Source organism: Neodiprion pinetum, chromosome 4 (assembly GCF_021155775.2).
Source record: "Neodiprion pinetum isolate iyNeoPine1 chromosome 4, iyNeoPine1.2, whole genome shotgun sequence".
In the NCBI taxonomy this organism is placed as follows: Eukaryota; Metazoa; Arthropoda; class Insecta; order Hymenoptera; family Diprionidae; genus Neodiprion; species Neodiprion pinetum.
The window spans coordinates 23,370,677-23,388,205 of record NC_060235.2 but is presented as its reverse complement, the minus strand read 5'-3'; the positions used below and the strand labels follow the sequence as shown (position 1 = coordinate 23,388,205).

Here is a 17,529-nt window from a genome sequence, read left to right as displayed (position 1 = left end):
CTCGTACAGAAAATGGCCCCAGGCTAGTTAGAAATACGATGCGTAATAATTTGAACTCGATCGTAATCGCCGTAAATTTTATCGATTAATACTTCAGTGGCGTTCCATTATCCGTGGGAATTAAATTTACATATCAGTGTATTGGCGCTATTCGTTTTTCATATTTATAATCGCTGAAATAATGATTATAGTTAAAATAGTATGTAGGTAATGAAAAGGAAGCAGCGATCTCAACACCCCACCCACGCCACTTCGTTTCTCGTGAATGTCGAGAGCTCGTATCTTTGAAAGTAATTACATACAGTTCGTCCAGGTCATCGTATCACTTGACACGACGGACTTGCGTAGCGCGATCGCTTTGGGTAAACAATTTACAAGAATCAATGTTATTTTCTGCACATAAGTTTTACATTTATATTCTTCTCACGGATGGATGGAGTCTTAAAATGTACAAGGCTTGGCCGAAATACGAAAATCAAAGTATTTAAAAACTTATAGATTATGGGAAAATATCTGCATACAATACGGATATTGACACACACTTTGTAATTACGAAACTGCTGAATCTGTGGGAAGAGTCTCGACTTTTAGAAGCCATAAAATATTTTTACGAGCCTAAGAGTTACAGAAGATTAATTATCGAACTTTGGTTTGTATGAAAAAAGAAGACAAAGAATTTCATGGATTGTAATGTCATATGAAATAATTCCATAATGAGTACATGTTTAAGAAGATTTATGGTACTTTGAAATTCGGTGAAGATAAGTTTTTATCGCTGCTAACAGACGATGTTAATTGATGGTTGAATTAAAGAAGCCTACCAAATGTTGACGTCAATTTTTTCGCGTTTCCAGCAAAAACAGTTAACATGTATCTTTCGATTAATACAAGCGAACCACTAATAGTGAGTCATTTCGCCAAAGATTGGCCAAAGTTGTACCGAGTGGTCAAAATTTCAAAAAACTAAATTTGCTTTTCGAAAGATAGTACTCAAAAAGATATCCATGTTTTTTTGAAAAATTTTTCGGCCAGTGGTTTTTGAGCAACGGCGGCGGCAAATTTTCGAGTCTTCGAAATTACAAAATTTTCAACTCGATATATCTTTTTTCCCTGAATAGATAGAAAAAAACTTCAGAGACGTTTTTTTTCGTAAAACTCTGAAGTTTTAAACAAAAAATATATCAATAACCAATGCTATGTTTATAACTGAGGTTTGAATTTCGTGACCGTGCTTCTTGTATGATTAAATTTTCGTCGGTAATAACAGTCAATGATGACAAGATGCAATTCATGGAATGATGCTTTTATTTACGACGTTTCGGCAGGACCACGCCTGCCATCATCAGGTTTCTTAAAAAATATTATACAGAAAATTACAAATTTAGCTAATTTAAATTAAACATATTTTACAATTTAAACTTCCGATTAAAATTTGTATACATAAATGCCATTATTTGTTATAGTTGTTGTGTTGTCATAAAATAATAAAATATTATACACTCACATTTGTCAGCGAAAATTTAATCATATATGTTTATAACCTCGAAAATCAAAGTTGAAAATGACTCAAAGGAACTTGGTATCTCCATAAGTACGTAGGACAAGAATTAAAATTAAAAATAATCGCAGCAAAATTCACCATATTTTGTTTACTTTTCCTTTTTGATCGGTTACTTTTTACGTAAATTATTAAGTCGAATTTTTTGGGCAGAAAAAATTAATCATTCTAAGAAATCTACTTTCGTTGCGAAGAAAAATGATTTTTCGCACGTAATCGGTAATTCTGGTTGAGTTTCACGGCTCGGTTTGATTATTTTGTCAATACTCTTGAGAAATTGGAATTTTTTAATTCACGCAAACAGCACTGTTTCCGTTATTTTCTGTATCACTTATAATCCTACGACATTTACGTTTCTCCCAATGCGTAAATCCATTTTCAAGATGACACTTCTTTTGTTGTTTAGCCTGGTTCGACATTCAAAATTTAACGCTCGGGCTCATTGAACTACGATAATACAGGAACGTGCCCTGACGTAGTAGGGACTGGAATTCTGCGATCCAAGAGAAAAGGAAAAGAAGTGACGTGAACACCTGTTCTGTCTCGAACTCTGTGGGTACAGTCCGTCAAGAAATTAACATGGATTATCGTTGTATGGTACTGCGAGACCTTACCTCCTGCACAGATTTGGGGAATGCTTGAATGCAGGTGAGAAAGTTAGGGTACGAACGAAACGTACGCGGGATGAGATTAACGTGAGTAGTTTGTAGAGTAAAGTTTTTTCATCATTGCTGAACTATAGAAGCTGCAATTTCATACTTTTGAAACATTAAACAAACATTTATAACTGATTTGGATGGTATTAATAAAGATTTCGATGCCATTTCCTGTTTTAATGAAAAGGAAAACGTTAAAATTGACGGTATTCAGCCGATCGAACTCAACGTAAAAGTTAAAAATTGTGTAACGCAATTCGATACAGCATCTTCCACGTCAGCAGTATCGATTTGTTATTGCGGTGGTCTCAAAACTACCAGGATTAGGATGAAAATGAATGACGAGAAAGTAATGGCACTTACCTATATTTAATGAGCTTATTCTGATGATATTCATATACAAGGTTTCATATCATAGATCGAAGTTGACAAAATTATTTTATCGCAAGTTGGCAAATGAATGTTACGTTCGGTAAAAAATTCATCCGATTAGATCTACTGAAATTTTTCTAATTTTGAGATAATATTTATTTTTTGTAGATAAGGGAAAAATATTTTCTAGATTGAAGAAGGTTTAGATGTTCAAAATGAGCCGTTGAAGTTCTTGCCGTTAATTTAAGGGTGAAACTTTCGTGAAAACTGACGAGCAATTTCATAATTTCAGGGTTACAAAAAATACAATGAATCGTAATGAAGTAAAACATGTTCATATGCATTTCGCAAACGGGTTTTGTGCAAGGCAATTCTAAAATTTCAGGACAGAGTTCTTTCAATATTTCGTTACCTCGAGACCATCCTAATAAAGGTCTTTCTCATCCGGCATTTTGGTAAAACTGATTTTGCGATGTCCCAATATTTCGAGACTACTAAAAATTTTCTAAGATAGAAAAAAAAACACACGTTTTCTGTCCAAATGGAATACAAAAACCAGCCGAAGCGGCAATCATTATTGATTCCTGATTTCAATTCTAGATCGCCATGTCCGGTTCAGATACGTTTTGTGACCCAATTATCGCGGTATATGTCGAAATAATTAAACTCGCGACTGTAATCTGTACGAATGGTATTTTTTTTCTCCATTTCGTCCTAACCTCAGACAGCAATCGCGTTTCTTTCACGAATAACTGCAATGCAAAGTCCAGTTTTCGTGCCCAGTCTGTTTGGTTAGAATATCGGTCAAGAAGCACTTCGGTATGGTCTTATAATGTGACGAAATTCATCAGAAGCTGCTTCTATACATGTTATTGGTAGAACAAAAAGGGCTGCCACGCCTAAAGCGACCTGAACGGGCGTAGCAAGTGAGAGTTGAACAAGTGGTTTTCTGTAAGGTTCCAGATTTTTTACTTTAAAAAAAAATGTCCCATATTTCCAATGCTATCTATAGAGCTCTTGTCAGAAGCTACAGAATTTAGTTTTCACTCATACGTGTTAAATATTGCAACGCAAGATCAGTTTCTTCGGTTTACTCTACTTTTTTAGTTAAACAAGGCTTTAACGTCAATTTATCGTTGCACGAGCATTAAATTTTCGCAAAAGTTACAAAGATAAAGCATAGTAACGGTGATCGTAACGAGAAAGAATAGCAACGGATACCAGACTTGCCGGTAACGGCTATAAAACTAATATTCATTTTCTACCTGGAACTATATTTTTCGATCGTGGTAAAAAATGAAAATAGTCAAAGACTGAGCCCGTAACCGGTACTAAAAATTTCTCTCAATGCGGCTAAACCAGCATGAAAGTTCGAATCTAGCGCGCGGTTAGACGCCCAAAGGAGCGCCGCGTCGACTCGTAGTTATCGACCGCAAGTCGCCAAGGCGGGGGGAACATTGCGTACGTTCTTCGTTGAAAGGAGAGAAAAGCGGCGCGGACTGACATCATAGACGTGGATAACGATAAAAGTGTGTTCAAGGGTTACCTGTCGGTTCGATCGTTCAATAACAATAATCCGATTTGCTCAAGATGAATACCTCGTGACGCGCTACATTCAGAGAAACTGAGAAATCGGACAATTTCTCACACTGGCTATCGTTGCCGTTCGATTAGTCACGATAGTACGTTCTTCTCTTTTTACGCGCTAGAGAGAGACGGCTCTTTTCTTTGAGTCAGTGCATTGCGCGGTTCGTGACAATATTCTCTTCAATCGTGACGCGGCTCGAGTCGACCGTGCCGATACTGACAAGTGATTCTCGATGGCTAGTTTGGCCGGTGGATCCACCGGATTATTGCGTCCTCCGACGATGCTTGAACAGCTATTGGAGGAGATTAATTTTCAGAGGACAAAGGAGATGCGTCAGCTACTCAAAGATGGTTTGTATTCCCCCGAACTGTGCCGTTTTCCATGTTATTTTCACCATTATTTAATATTATGTAGATAGCGAAAGAATAAGAATTCTCGACCTCGTATGTAATATATTATAGATTCTTGGTGATCGGTCAATTAAGAAAACGTATTTTTAGTTAACGTTTCGACCCGTATATGGGCCCTCCTCAGAACGATTTATTTTAAAAAAACTGTCAAAAACAACAAAAAAAGAATTTTATAGTATAAATCATGGTACTAGAAGTAATCGGACCTAAATATTGTAGATGTAATACTCTTAGAGCTATTAAATATTGTTGATAGTAAGACCTTATGATTAATTGAGATAAGGATGTTTTTTGGTGTTATTTACCTTTTGGATTAAGTAAGTGTAATAAGATGTAGTCGAATTCACAATTACAATTGGTGAAAACAGTGTTCTTTTGAGTGACGGTAGACAATGTCAATCTTCAAGTTATTTTATATGTGGGAGTTAAAAGTTGGTAGTCATTAATTAAAAAGATTAGAGAACTATGTTTCTTCACAGTCAGTATGTCATAGTGTTAAAAGGTTATTAAAGAAGGTCGTTTTAGCAATGAAATTAATTCACAGGTGTCAATTAAGTGGAGGTAGGCTCTTTATAATTAAGTTCTACATGTCTAACGAAAGATTGTTGGTTGAACCAATTGGGTCAACAGGTGAATAACGACTGATGGGAGAAAACAATATAATCCAGAGTGAAGGTGAACCTATTATATTTTTTAAAATAAATCGTTCTGAGGAGGGCCCATATCCGGGTCGAAACGTTAACTAAAAATACGTTTTCTTAATTGACCGATCACCAAGAATCTATAATATACTTTCAACGGTTGTCTGATGCTCGGCACCGTTCAAATTTTTTTTTATCGGTTTCATGGCAAGCAATCGATTGATGCTTCGCTTCTCATTAGACTCACGCTTAAAATCCCATATACCGCACGTACTGGATGGAGGCCGTGAAAGAGAATAACAATCGTGCAATGTCAAAATGTTTTAGGAGATAAGAGATACTTTAGATAAAAGGATTGCAGTTTTATCACTGCTGGGAAAACAATTTTTCGTACAATTGCATCGTTATATCAACTTTGCGGACTTCAATCTCATGTAGAACGGCCTAAAACACTGCGTAGCGTAATATTTGAACGGTGTCTTTCGACTGACTGTTTACAGGATTGTAATTGTTGTCAATTCTACTATACACCGCTTTGGATAATAATACCTACATTAGCATAATAATTATTCACAAGCTATTATTATCTAGTATTACCGCTACGTCACTTATTACTTGACCACAAATCGTTAACGGAGGTGCAACTTTAGCAAAACCAGCTGCATAGGAAGACATTCGTAGTTATAACTACCGCGAGGATAGCTGCTCGGAACATGACAGTCAATTTTCTCAATTATGTACAGATTTTAATTCCCGTTCTAATTGTAAGTTCAAACTTTGTGAGTTACTGTAACGACGCAGTTTCATGAAAACTTTTTGTCTCGAGACTTTGGCATTGTTTGAATTCCGTTTAGATTCCGTAAGATTGTAACCGTAACAATTCATTATACTTTAAAAATTAAACTCCTATGAGTTAACCCAAAGATTCAAAATAGCGTTTTTTCTTTTGAAATTTGGTTACGTTAACGTTACTACTTCCATCATGTTTCTGATTCTGATTATTCAGTTTCGGCTACTTAAACCCAATACGTTATACGTAACGAAAGTGCTTGTTTACTAAGCGTCAGCTGATCAATATAAACAACTTGATAGTCTTAAGGGGGAAGGCCACTGTGACGGTCGAAAAAATAACCGATTTTAAAGAATTTATTTTACAGGGAAAACTAATTAATAAAGAGATCGGATTGTCGTTATTATTTTAAGTGTATATTAAACTTGTTTCATGTAACTTTTTATTAAAAAATATTTGGAACTAACAAAGATGAGACCTTGACTTAACGACTAATAAAAAAACTTTCCCCTCCATCGTGGCATTGATATCTCGGTGAAGGATTTTCTGAAAATAAAAAACAAATATTTATCAATTTCTATACAAATGTAGCTATCGCAGTATGTGGTGGTATTTTTTTATTACTTACAAAATATCGACGGTTTAAAAAAAAATTTACAAGTCATTTTTTTTCTTCAAGCCGTCGGCATTTTGTAAATCATCGAAGAAAGGAAAAACAGTCACGTACAACGATAGCTACATTTGTATAGGTATTGATAAAATTATTTTTTTTTATTTTCAGATAACCCTTCAAAAAGATATTAATGCCGCAAGGAGGGGAATTTTTTTTATTAGTAGTTAGGTCGAGCTCCATATCTTTGTTAATTTCAAATATTTTTCAATCAAATTTCTGCAAAACAAGTTTAGTATACACTTTATAAAATACCAACTATCCGATCCCTTTGTTAATTAGTTGTCCCTGCAAAAAAAATTCCCAAGAATCGGTTATTTATTCGGCAGTCACGGTAGCCTTCAGCCTTGAATATCCAACTGACAAAAACATGCAGTTTCTTTATTATGGTAACGTGCTCGTTAGTCAAATCCACGTTCACGATGATTCATGGTCGACGATGTCATTTGCGGCTATACTACAGCTCTATCGATCAAGTTAATTAAGTTTCATTCTATTAAAACATTCTCATATTAATGAAAAAAATATTTCAAAATGCAGAACTTCAAAGATAGAAAATTAAGTTATGATTAATTCCGAAACAGGTACATTTCTGTTGTGTTATTTTATGCCAAAAACTATAACACAATATAAAAAATTGAAGCAATATTAAAATGGGGGTGAAAATGTAGGAAGATCAGAAAATGAGATGGTCACATGCCCATATAGAATTGTCAGACGTCCACGTCTAGAAGGGTCTTTAAACAAGCCTATAGACAGAATCTCTAGCACAAAATTCTGCCGATTCTATACCTCAGATTTTCTGTAATTTACGTTCGCCATTTTGACTTTCTAAATTTCAAAATTTCACGAGGTACATGCTCATGTTTTTATAAATTCAACATTGCTTCGCTTCTATGTTCTACATTTTTACGCTCGTCCAATGGACACGATCTTATTACACACAGCTGTATTAGACTCACAATCAGTTGTTTGACACACGACTTGTTTTACACCGCTACTATTCTACACGGAAGTTTTGTACACGGATATTATTCAACACAGAGTTATATAAATACCTAAATACCTAAATGAGTACTGGCTAAAGTACTTGTAGATACGAAAAATATTCAACTCAAATTTTATGCCAAGTGTACGACCTTTTCGGAAATATAATCGATCGAAACAAAAAACAAGAATTAGGGACGAAATAAAGAAAATCGGTGTCAGTAACACTTAGCGTGTCTATTTGAAAAAAAAATATCTGAAGTTATAAATTGAATTGTATCATTGTTTCACGTATACAGTATGCCTTGACTAGTTCGTTTTAGAACAATTAGAATAGATTTTCATAAATCTTTGTGCACAACCGATGAATGCAAGCATTTGCGTATGTCAATGAAACAAATACGCACGCATGTAAGACTGAATTTTGTTAGCAAGATTTAAAAAAATGAAATAGTACTCTTGAAACTTGTGCCACGTAAACGATTCACGTGGATGGTTATCGTGTACAAAAGTAACTTCGACATGATGAACAAAGAAAATCTTGAGCATTACCTAGATTCATTGTTCATTCTCTAAAAAGGTTCGCCAAGGAATATTATCTTCGAATTTTTTATTGCATCCCTCGTTTTTTATTTTATATTTATATAGTTGGCAATGAGGATTGATTTCAATATTTCTTGTACGTGAAGGTATTTATTTGGATGGTTTTTTTTTTTTTTAATAAGATCATCCGATAAGCACTCGCTCGAGTTAGAGTTCAAACGCCAAAGATTGTTGTTTTAGATTCGGGTTTCGTCATGCTCCAGGGTACAACATATTGGACAGACTTATTCGTGCGTCACTTCCTATTCCAAGCAGAGCACACCATAGACGGTGACGATCTGCTATTTTTCGTACGCAAGAAACACGTCAAAACTTCGTCGCGTTACTTACCCAAGTTCGAAACAGAAGTTGACGTCTTCCGCAAGGATAGCAAGAAACTTCCTATTGGCGATCCAGATATTGACTGGGAAGAAACAGTGTACCTGAATCTTGTAGTGCATCAATTTGATTACACCCTCACGTTGGCGATCTGCACTAGAACGAGCCCGAAAGAACTTCAGGTATTAACGAGTAAAATAATGAATACCTCATCGACCATTTTTCAATTTTCTATCATTTTCTCTCCGCTTCTCTCTTCTCCACAGACTTTTGCTGAAGCAAATATGACGATTTCTAAGCATAACCGTGTTTTCAGGTTCTTCGAAGACACTCGCAAAAAGTTTACGCTAGTCCAAGCCGCCGTCGCATGGATGCCAAGGGCGACCTGGAAGAAATGACTTACCCACACATCTGTTTTATGGTGGATAACTTTGACGAAGTTTTCTGTGATATCTTAGTCAGGGATGGTGAAATGGTCTGTGTTGAACTAGTGGCTTCGGATAGAGACGGTGCTGTTCAAGGCGTCATTTTTCTCGGATCCATCCGCTATGACGCTTTAAAGAAAGTATATGATGCTAGGGTACGTATGCAACCAAATTCAGGGTATTTCGGAGTAAACGTAGATTCGACTGCCAGTCGTCGCGCCTCGTCAACGTGAGTTGGTAACAGTTGAAGACAAATGAGACGCTCTGTTTGAATCATGTCAAAATAAAAAAAAAAACACTCTAAAACAGTCAAAGAATTTCAAGTTATATGGTTTGTGTCAATGGTTGGGAACACAAATAAAACGACGTTGCTTCTATACTATTGAAGAAATGATTCTGAGCAGTAAATTGAACAGCTAAGTTAAGATATTAACAATTGGAGAAATGAATTTGTACCGTGCTTTGATTTTGGTGATTTTCATTCAAGTCTCACGTTTTCGGGCACATTTTCGCTGACTAGATTCTCATATATTGTCTTGAAAATATATGAAAAACTATAACATTATTTTATAGTTATAACGAGAAAATAATATCGTTGACGATCATCTGTTGTACCATACTTACTCTAATCTAATTTTTATCTACTCTGGAGATGACTACTTTTAAAATAGCTTTCTAACGATTTCCAGAGATATCTACCGCAAAGGAAATACACCCAAATATATCAGACTCAAATCGAAAACACTATCGTCATTTAACAGTAGTTCACAGTAGATTAATAATTTTTAACATATCAATTATAAATCCTTTTCTGGTCGTATCGTTGATATCTTAGCTTGGGTGATTCGAATCAAATTTGAACTCACGTAACGGCTATTCTCAATTTGTATGATAAGAATAAAATGAACTTGGTAAATAAATTTGTTTTTAATGTTACGGAATGAAAATGACCGAAAAATATGTCTTTCGTCACTTCCTCCTGTGAATAATTCCCCCTTATTTTTCCAGTCTAGTTTGAGTACAAAAATGGCACAGCGAATGACGTTCGGTCTCTTTTCTGGAGCAGCGTCACAGAGGGTCGAGTTCGTTCGAATGAAAGGCCCTCAAGGTAGGGTCCGAGTGTCTTTGATTTCCCGACCTGTACGCTACCGATACAGTACGCTTTCCTTGGATGAAATCTACTCCATTGCTTCCTTCCCAGGTAAAGGTCACGCAGAAATGGCCGTGACAAAGCCGAAAGGATCCGGCGCCGAGACTCCGACTTCCGAGCCAGGTTACTGCGCTACAGACGCCTTGTGGGACGCCGACTGGGACGACGCCGAGGAGATCTTCATGTACCGTCACCAGAGACGTCTCTCAGATCCGAGTGCGAATTTGAACAACTTTGTTCGCGGCGGATGGCGGACAAAGCCGGATTCTGCGGCCACGAAAGCTCGGTCAGAGAACGAAGGACTGGACTCGATGGCCAACGGGCTTAGTGAGATAGAAGCGGGCGATGTTCGGGATGGTAATTCTAAATCCTGCGGGACTTACGTAATGGTAACGACAGATGCGCGACTAATCGATCATCGGTTGCAATGCACACCGTAACGGTACGCAAGCTTGCGGAAGTAGTTTTACAACATTCGTTGATTTTATACGTATTTATGAAAAACTTCACGTGACTTCGATTCTTGCAACATCGCGGAGAAGTAGCCAGTGTTTTACTGTCGGTAATAATGGCGTTGAAATTTCAACTCAAATACAATGAATTCGATTCTGTCGTCATTAAATCGTAAGGCTCGATAAGCATACTCTTAACTTTTTATCATTCGTTTACACTCCGCATGAACATTTATGTATTTACGTAGCTGCACACACTCGTTCTCAACTCGAAGCTTCTTTCGAATCCCTAGATCATGTGTAAGCATGACTCATGAATCGTATTTCTCAAGTTCATAGGTTTTGAAAATCTGTAGTATGCTCCAGAATATTTTCAATACAGCTTCTCTTTTTCCTAGGTTACATAGTTTGAAAAATGCGTGAAAAGAGCCGAAGCTGAAAGTCACTTTATGAAAAACTAACCGTAAATAAACGCAGTAGAAAACTGTTTTTAGCACGGAAGAAGAGTCGCGTTTGTTAGGATAAAAATATTTAGATTAGTCTATGCGACGTCACTGTTTGATTATTTACGTATAGAATTTTTGTTGCTCCGATCCTCAAGAAACAGCAAACTGTTCTCAGAAATCTCAGGTAGATAAACGTCATATTTTTACGGGATTTTTCAATTTTTATACGTACCTTGAGAGAATGCGAATAAATTATGCCGTGCGATATCGATAGTTGGATCGGGTAACATTTAAACGGTTCGTTTGAAAAAAAAATTTACTCTTAATTTTTTACGAGCTTTCAGAAGTATCTTGATCCCAAAAAATTTATTATGCATTCTCAAATACTTCTGTGAAGAAATCCTAAAAAAAAAAATCAAATTACATTTTCTCGCTTACTGTGAATCTAGGAATCTATTCCAACGTCAATCGTGAATCCAAGTATCCCCCTAGGCAGAATGGAAACCGTTATAATCTATAACTATAGATAATCTAAGCCCTCTGGTCATATTTGACTACGGAAAGAGGTTATGTCTATTTTCTTCGTCAAAAGAGGAACAAATGTAATCATATTAGATTAAAGTACCATTAATGGAGTCTTAAATATCCTAAAAATATTGTCACAATAGAAATTTTCACATTCTCTTTGAAAAATATTATCCTTTAAATGTTTTGCATGGCAGTTTTTTTTTTTTTTTTAGTATTGTGGCGATCCTGGTTTCAACCAAATCAAAATTAGATAGCGATGCCAATGATACGAAAAACGTCATACCAAATTTTATAGAAAACATGAAACATCTTAGAAAAATAACATTTCAAACCTTTCAACATTTTTTATATATATTAGAAATTACACTTTATCCTCAACGTTTATGGTAGAAAACTGCTACACAGATCTCATTGATACGAACCGGAATAAACTCGACCCTCGGTAAATCGGGCATTCACTTGTTCGTACCGTCGCGAATTTCGTGAAATGCAAAAGCTCTTGTAATCTTCGAATGTTTTTCAATTCAAGGTATCTCTACATGATGCAAGTAAAATAAAAAACTATTTCGATATTGAAGTAGCGATACCTACTGAATCCAACAGCGAGACTCAAATTTCCTAAGCTTTTTATTTGACCATATTCACGGGCTTTCGTCTATGTGCAGCATGCTTAGAACACCTTACGAGCAATATTATTTTCATCAAATCTATGACTAGTGAAATAGCGAGTATTGCTTTGTTCTGCACAATGCTTTAATTAGACTCATAAAAACTAGGCGAAAAAGAAGCTGTAATTTCATTCCTTGCAAACAATATACTGGCACTGGTGCAAAAACCTTATAAAAAATTATCTTCACTTCAAGCAGTTAATTGGAACAGGCCGACTCGATAATTACTCATTGTCAAAATATGCAGCAGTGACGGTTGACCCTTGCAAACGCACAGCGAAGTCTGATGTTACTTAAAAATTATCACCTTTACGAGGATTTTCAGAAAGTCTAAACTTGATTCGAAGCTCCGCATTCACGCATTGGCACAACCAAAGAGACGTCTTTAGGCATGCGTAGTACACGACATTGTCAGACCAGCATACAGGTGTATCACGAAGCGAGCACACGTACAAGAACACATCGTATCTCCTTATGCGAGCTTGTTTCTTTAATTAATTGTCGTTCCTGGTTTGCTGGCTGTTCGTTTATAGCGGAAGTGCAGGAGACTTGCAGCTGGGGCGGGCGGGGCTCGCCGCACTTGATTGGAAATAGCAGAAGTCCACGCTCGCAACGGAGAAGATCGCCTCTACTGCCTGCGAGGTACGTCAACCGGAAACAACGAAACTCCCGGGAACTTCCAAATGAAAATGTGTCACCCAGTCGCAAGGAGGCCTATCACGAGACTGGCGGTGAGTGAGCGAGTGCGGCGTGTCGAGTGACATTCAAGTCTCTTCAGTGGATTCGGTGGATTATACCTGGCTCTGTGGTATCGTGGAATCAAAACTGCCCACCTCGCCAAAATCTTTACTTTGAAACGTCATTCGATGTTGATCCGCGGAATGGAGTTCGAAATCGTGATCGTGACGTTGCTGGGGAAAAAAGGCCAAGCGAAACGTACCGAGTTTAAATTACACCAACTGGACAATTTAAGGATGTAACTTCGAATTTCGTTGAACGTACGTAGCTAATTGAAATTTGGAATTTTTAGCCATATCGGTCTTGAGAAAAATACAAGCACGTTCATTTGCACATAATTAGAGGTCGTAAAGCGGAAATAACAAATTAGAGATCCTGAAGTGGTTAATTTTTCCAGAGCTTAAATGATCGCGTATCTGGAATAAGAAACGACGGGATTCTGGAGATTCCAAAGATTTCGAATCACAGTACGGGAGAAAGGGCGGATATGACGGGTTTTTACTGGGGTAAACAAAGCGTTAAAGTCCGGATATAGGATCAAGAACAGACGTGGAAATTTGGAAGTGCGATCGGTATGTTAGGAATACACTTGGTATACAGTTCAAAGATTGATGGAAATATAATTTCACTTAAAATCAATTTGCGATCACGATAATGTTTTCGAATATGCATACCTTTTGATATCTTAACCACGCAATGATTTCGTACATAACGTTTTTGTGATCAACCGATGATATGATTTGCAGTATTTGACGGAAGTCCAGCAGCCGCTTATTAATTAAACTTTCTACAATTGATTTGGGGTAACTCAATTCTTTATAAAAATTCTACTTAATAATATTCGCTTTCACTTTTGACCTCCTTCATACCTCATCACTGTATTGTTCTAAAATTTATTCTACCGGACTGTACGCCCTCACCAAATCAGAGCCGTAGCGAGTGTCGAGTTCGATGTTAGTACAGGAATCGGTGCGTTGAGAGACCGATCGAAAATGTTTCAAAATGTTTTCACGATACCGAACAGAGCAGCGACGGGGTGGTTTAACCATTACTCACTTGAGTTTCGTGATAGGCCCCCAGAATCACCATATCGAAGTCGGAAGTGAAATACTGCCACCAGGGCCGTGTCTGACAGATGACAACGTACGGCAAAAATTAGACTCCGGAGCGATATTAGTCCACGGAAAAGAGGAGCTGCCTCTGAATTACGAGGACGATAATAACACCGTGAGCACCGACGCCGATCGTCGGATGTTTAAGAGTACGGAAAGTCTGAGCGCCGAGTCGCTCCATCGGACCATCGACAGTGGCGATATCGAACTCGCGAATGGAACGACGGTTATCGCCGATGACACCCTCAAGAACAAAAACCAGAACGAGTCGACGCCCTGCGACAAAAACGCAAACACTAAAATACCGAGAACCAATGGATGCGCCCAAAAACAAAGTGCGACACTCCCCAGAAGGCGAAGGCGACGCGCTCTTCACGGAAGCCTTCGAGGAACTCCGCTGCCTCCACATCGGGTCACTCCCGATGGTACGGCCATCTACTATTGGTGCGAGCTCCCGCGCCGCCCCGGTTCACAGGGTAATCAGCCATTTTTATGACAATTATAAGAATAGTTATAACGGTTGTAACGACGAGGTTGATGATGCGAATAATCTTTGCGCTTACATACTGCATCTACTGTCATTTACTCGCCTAAACGTTGCGATACATTCGAAATTCATTCACAGTCTGTATCGTAGTTCCGAACGCTTCTCATTCTACTGCACACTTTTGTCAGCCATATTTCTGTATACCAAGCTTGTTTGCCTGCGACTACGTTATCACGTTTTTATTTTTTTTTTTCTGAAGTAATTTGTTCGATTAATTTTTTTCTATTCGATGTGCGTGTTTTGAAGTTCCAAGGGTATGGGTTACTCGCCATGAAGGTCCCGAAGTAGAGAAAAATTTGGCGTTTCAAACGTTCCGAGTGAAAAGACATTTTTGTATTCAAAGTAGACGATGCATTTAAAACAGGTCGAAAAGAAATTAAGGATGCGTCAGGCGTGTTTAGCCCGAAAAAAGAAATTAACAACAGCAGATTTAGATGGTTAAAATTTAGTTTTGAATAACTTTATGAAGCTTATATTATTTATCTGCGTTTCAAAGGAGTAAATCGTAATAGTTGTCCAATTTTTCTAAAGCAAGATTTATTCAGTTTATGAATGGACTCGTTACTAATTTTCAGTGTTGATGACACATCTCTTCGAATAATGCATGACTTTATTAATTATGACTTGTAATGATTTTGTGTGGAACGATTTATTGACTAACTAAGATAGGGATGTGGGAAAAATTTTATCCGACATGATTTGCAGAGATTTATTTTGTTTGTAAGAAACGATGCATTTTCCTCAAAACTTTTTGGGCCACCAGATAGTGACCAATAAATATACATATAATATGCATACCTGATTGGTCCTTATTTAGGGCTCGAACGATTTTCTCAAAAGTCACATGCCAAATCCGCTCCAAATAATTCAACAACGATGCCTTAATTTTTCCCCAACGTTTTTACATTTATTTTGATTGTCAGGTATAACATGAACTTTTTCGTTAGATAACCGCACCAACGCCCACTAAAATTTCTTAGTTACAGATTTTTTTTGAAAATTATTACTCTTGCATCAAATAATGAGAATATAACCGAAACACGTGTATTTTAAATGGGGAAATCCACCCTCTAACAGGCAGGGTTACGATGAAGAATAGACAAAATTAGGGAATTGTTTTTGAATTATTTAGAACCGATTCGACGGACGACTGTTTCAAAGTTCGTTCAAACTCTAATAAGAACCACTCTAATGTGTACCGAGATAACATGAAGATAAACAATTAATGTTCTTGTGCTAATAAACATGAATAACACAAATGTATGTCAATCATATTGATGAATCGTAATGTCGAGCATTTCGCGTAAACACGTTGCTGCTTTTACTATTGCCCACTGAAGCACGCAGCGTTAAAAACATATTTCCAAGTCATTTCGGAGTATTAAAAAGAAGAGTATGTTGAGATGTGAAAATACGAACTCCATGACTGTGTACAGGTGATATAAAGCTAGCTTAACCTTTCAAATTCTACGTTTTCCTTGATAACTATGGTAAAACTAATTACAATTTCATTCTGAACAATTCGAATTCAAACTATGCTCTGCTGGTAGTTGTTGGTAAAGCTACGTGGAATGCATGATTGGTAACTATCACAGTAAAATTCAAGATATTACTGCTCTAGAGTACAACGTATCGATAGAAGTCGACCAGTATTAGTTACAAATTTTCGTGCACCAGAACGCGAAATTCATTGTGCAGTGTGAGTATCGTGACGTGCATTTTGGCGAATATGGTAAATGGTTCACGGCTTGAACTGGACCGAGATTCAAACCAAGGACCTTTGGCTTTTCGCGTGATTGCTCTGACCACTGAACTACGCCGCTCAGCTGCAACCACGGTCATATATACAGGTCGTGAAACTCTATTATTGGGGGTGATCCCTTATGCTTGTCGGTCATGCTTCACAAGTGGTCCGTTGGACGTGTGGAGCTTCGATCTTGGTTAAAAGTGATCGTACCCTCACGGGTACCAATGCAACGGAATGTTTCGGCTTTTCGTTTGATAGTAATGCTGCAAAAAATTTAGAAACTCAAACGGTGTTTGTTCCAAAGATTCATAGAGTATCAAATTCCATGCGTTTAAACCGTGCCTGACTGTAGTCATGCATTCGGTAACTGACAGTGAAAAAATAAACGTTGAATCGGCTGTCAGAAAATGGCGACAAATCATGTAGAGAAATCAATTGTTTTGGTAGTCGAAAAGATCATTGAGCATTGAGATATAGAAGCCTCTGACTTTGGGTGTGGTGGAGGGTGTGTCACTGCGAAATTTCAAGTAAGGATGGTGTAGTTACCGATGTCCTGTCTGTCTGCTGGCAGAACTCGACGACGGAGCGTACAATCCATTGTGGACCATGCGCGGATTCACGCAGACGTTTCACTTCTGGAAGGAGACGCGGCGGGCCCAGTCAGTTCCTCTCAACGCTTTCTTGACATACATCACGCTACCTTGGTGGAGCATAGCCAAAGGTAGGATGGAAGTTCGACACAACTTGGAGAAAACTGTAAGCACTTAGTTGAACGTACTTCGTTTCGATGTTTCAGATATATTAGATCACAGAGAAGGTCCGATTCTGACGTTCTAGCCGGTCACGGAGGTGAATTTTTCTCAACATTGTTTTATTACTTCACATTTTTGTGCAGTTACAACGTTATTACATGGTTCAAACTGTACGAATGCATTGAAAAAATTGAACATTTTAAGGCTGATGTAAAAAAAAAAATCAAATGGAAAGGTATATAAATTCTATCCATAATGTACCAAGAAAAAATCGTCTTGATTTATACAGTGAAAATATATTTCGACAAATACAGCAAATAAAAATAATTGTTGATTTAAATCTCCCGTTTCCAATCCATCTTCACATTAAA

The 17,529-nt window shown here is 37.3% G+C and overlaps 1 protein-coding gene across 4 annotated transcripts; it reads left to right on the top strand.

Moving 5' to 3' along the window:
- The first annotated feature begins 1,964 nt into the window (after positions 1–1,964).
- On the top strand, positions 1,965–17,444 carry LOC124215851 (uncharacterized protein KIAA0930 homolog). 4 transcript variants are annotated; one of them, XM_046619679.2, is made up of 9 exons: positions 4,038–4,524; positions 8,456–8,775; positions 8,910–9,173; positions 10,027–10,126; positions 10,220–10,525; positions 12,796–12,993; positions 14,073–14,588; positions 16,978–17,127; positions 17,203–17,444. In XM_046619679.2, exons 1-9 carry the CDS (start codon positions 4,407–4,409, stop codon positions 17,241–17,243), a joined length of 2,013 nt encoding a protein of 670 aa, XP_046475635.1. In that variant the 5' UTR covers positions 4,038–4,406; the 3' UTR covers positions 17,244–17,444. The 4 variants fall into 4 exon arrangements, with proteins under 4 accessions (XP_046475636.1, XP_046475634.1, XP_046475635.1 ...); XM_046619680.2 differs by lacking the exons at positions 4,038–4,524; positions 17,203–17,444 and adding an exon at positions 1,965–2,206 and having other exon boundaries at positions 16,978–17,174; XM_046619678.2 differs by lacking the exon at positions 17,203–17,444 and having other exon boundaries at positions 4,036–4,524; positions 16,978–17,174.
- Positions 17,445–17,529: the final 85 nt, after the last annotated feature.

Excerpts from the sequence above, each read along its gene's own strand:
- LOC124215851 (XM_046619678.2), top strand. The coding sequence starts at position 4,407 with ATGGCTAGTTTGGCCGGTGGATCCACCGGATTATTGCGTCCTCCGACG. Across the intron at positions 8,776-8,909 it reads CGAGCCCGAAAGAACTTCAG|GTTCTTCGAAGACACTCGCA; the intron begins GTATTAACGAGT and ends CCGTGTTTTCAG. Across the intron at positions 12,994-14,072 it reads GGCCTATCACGAGACTGGCG|GCCCCCAGAATCACCATATC; the intron begins GTGAGTGAGCGA and ends GTTTCGTGATAG.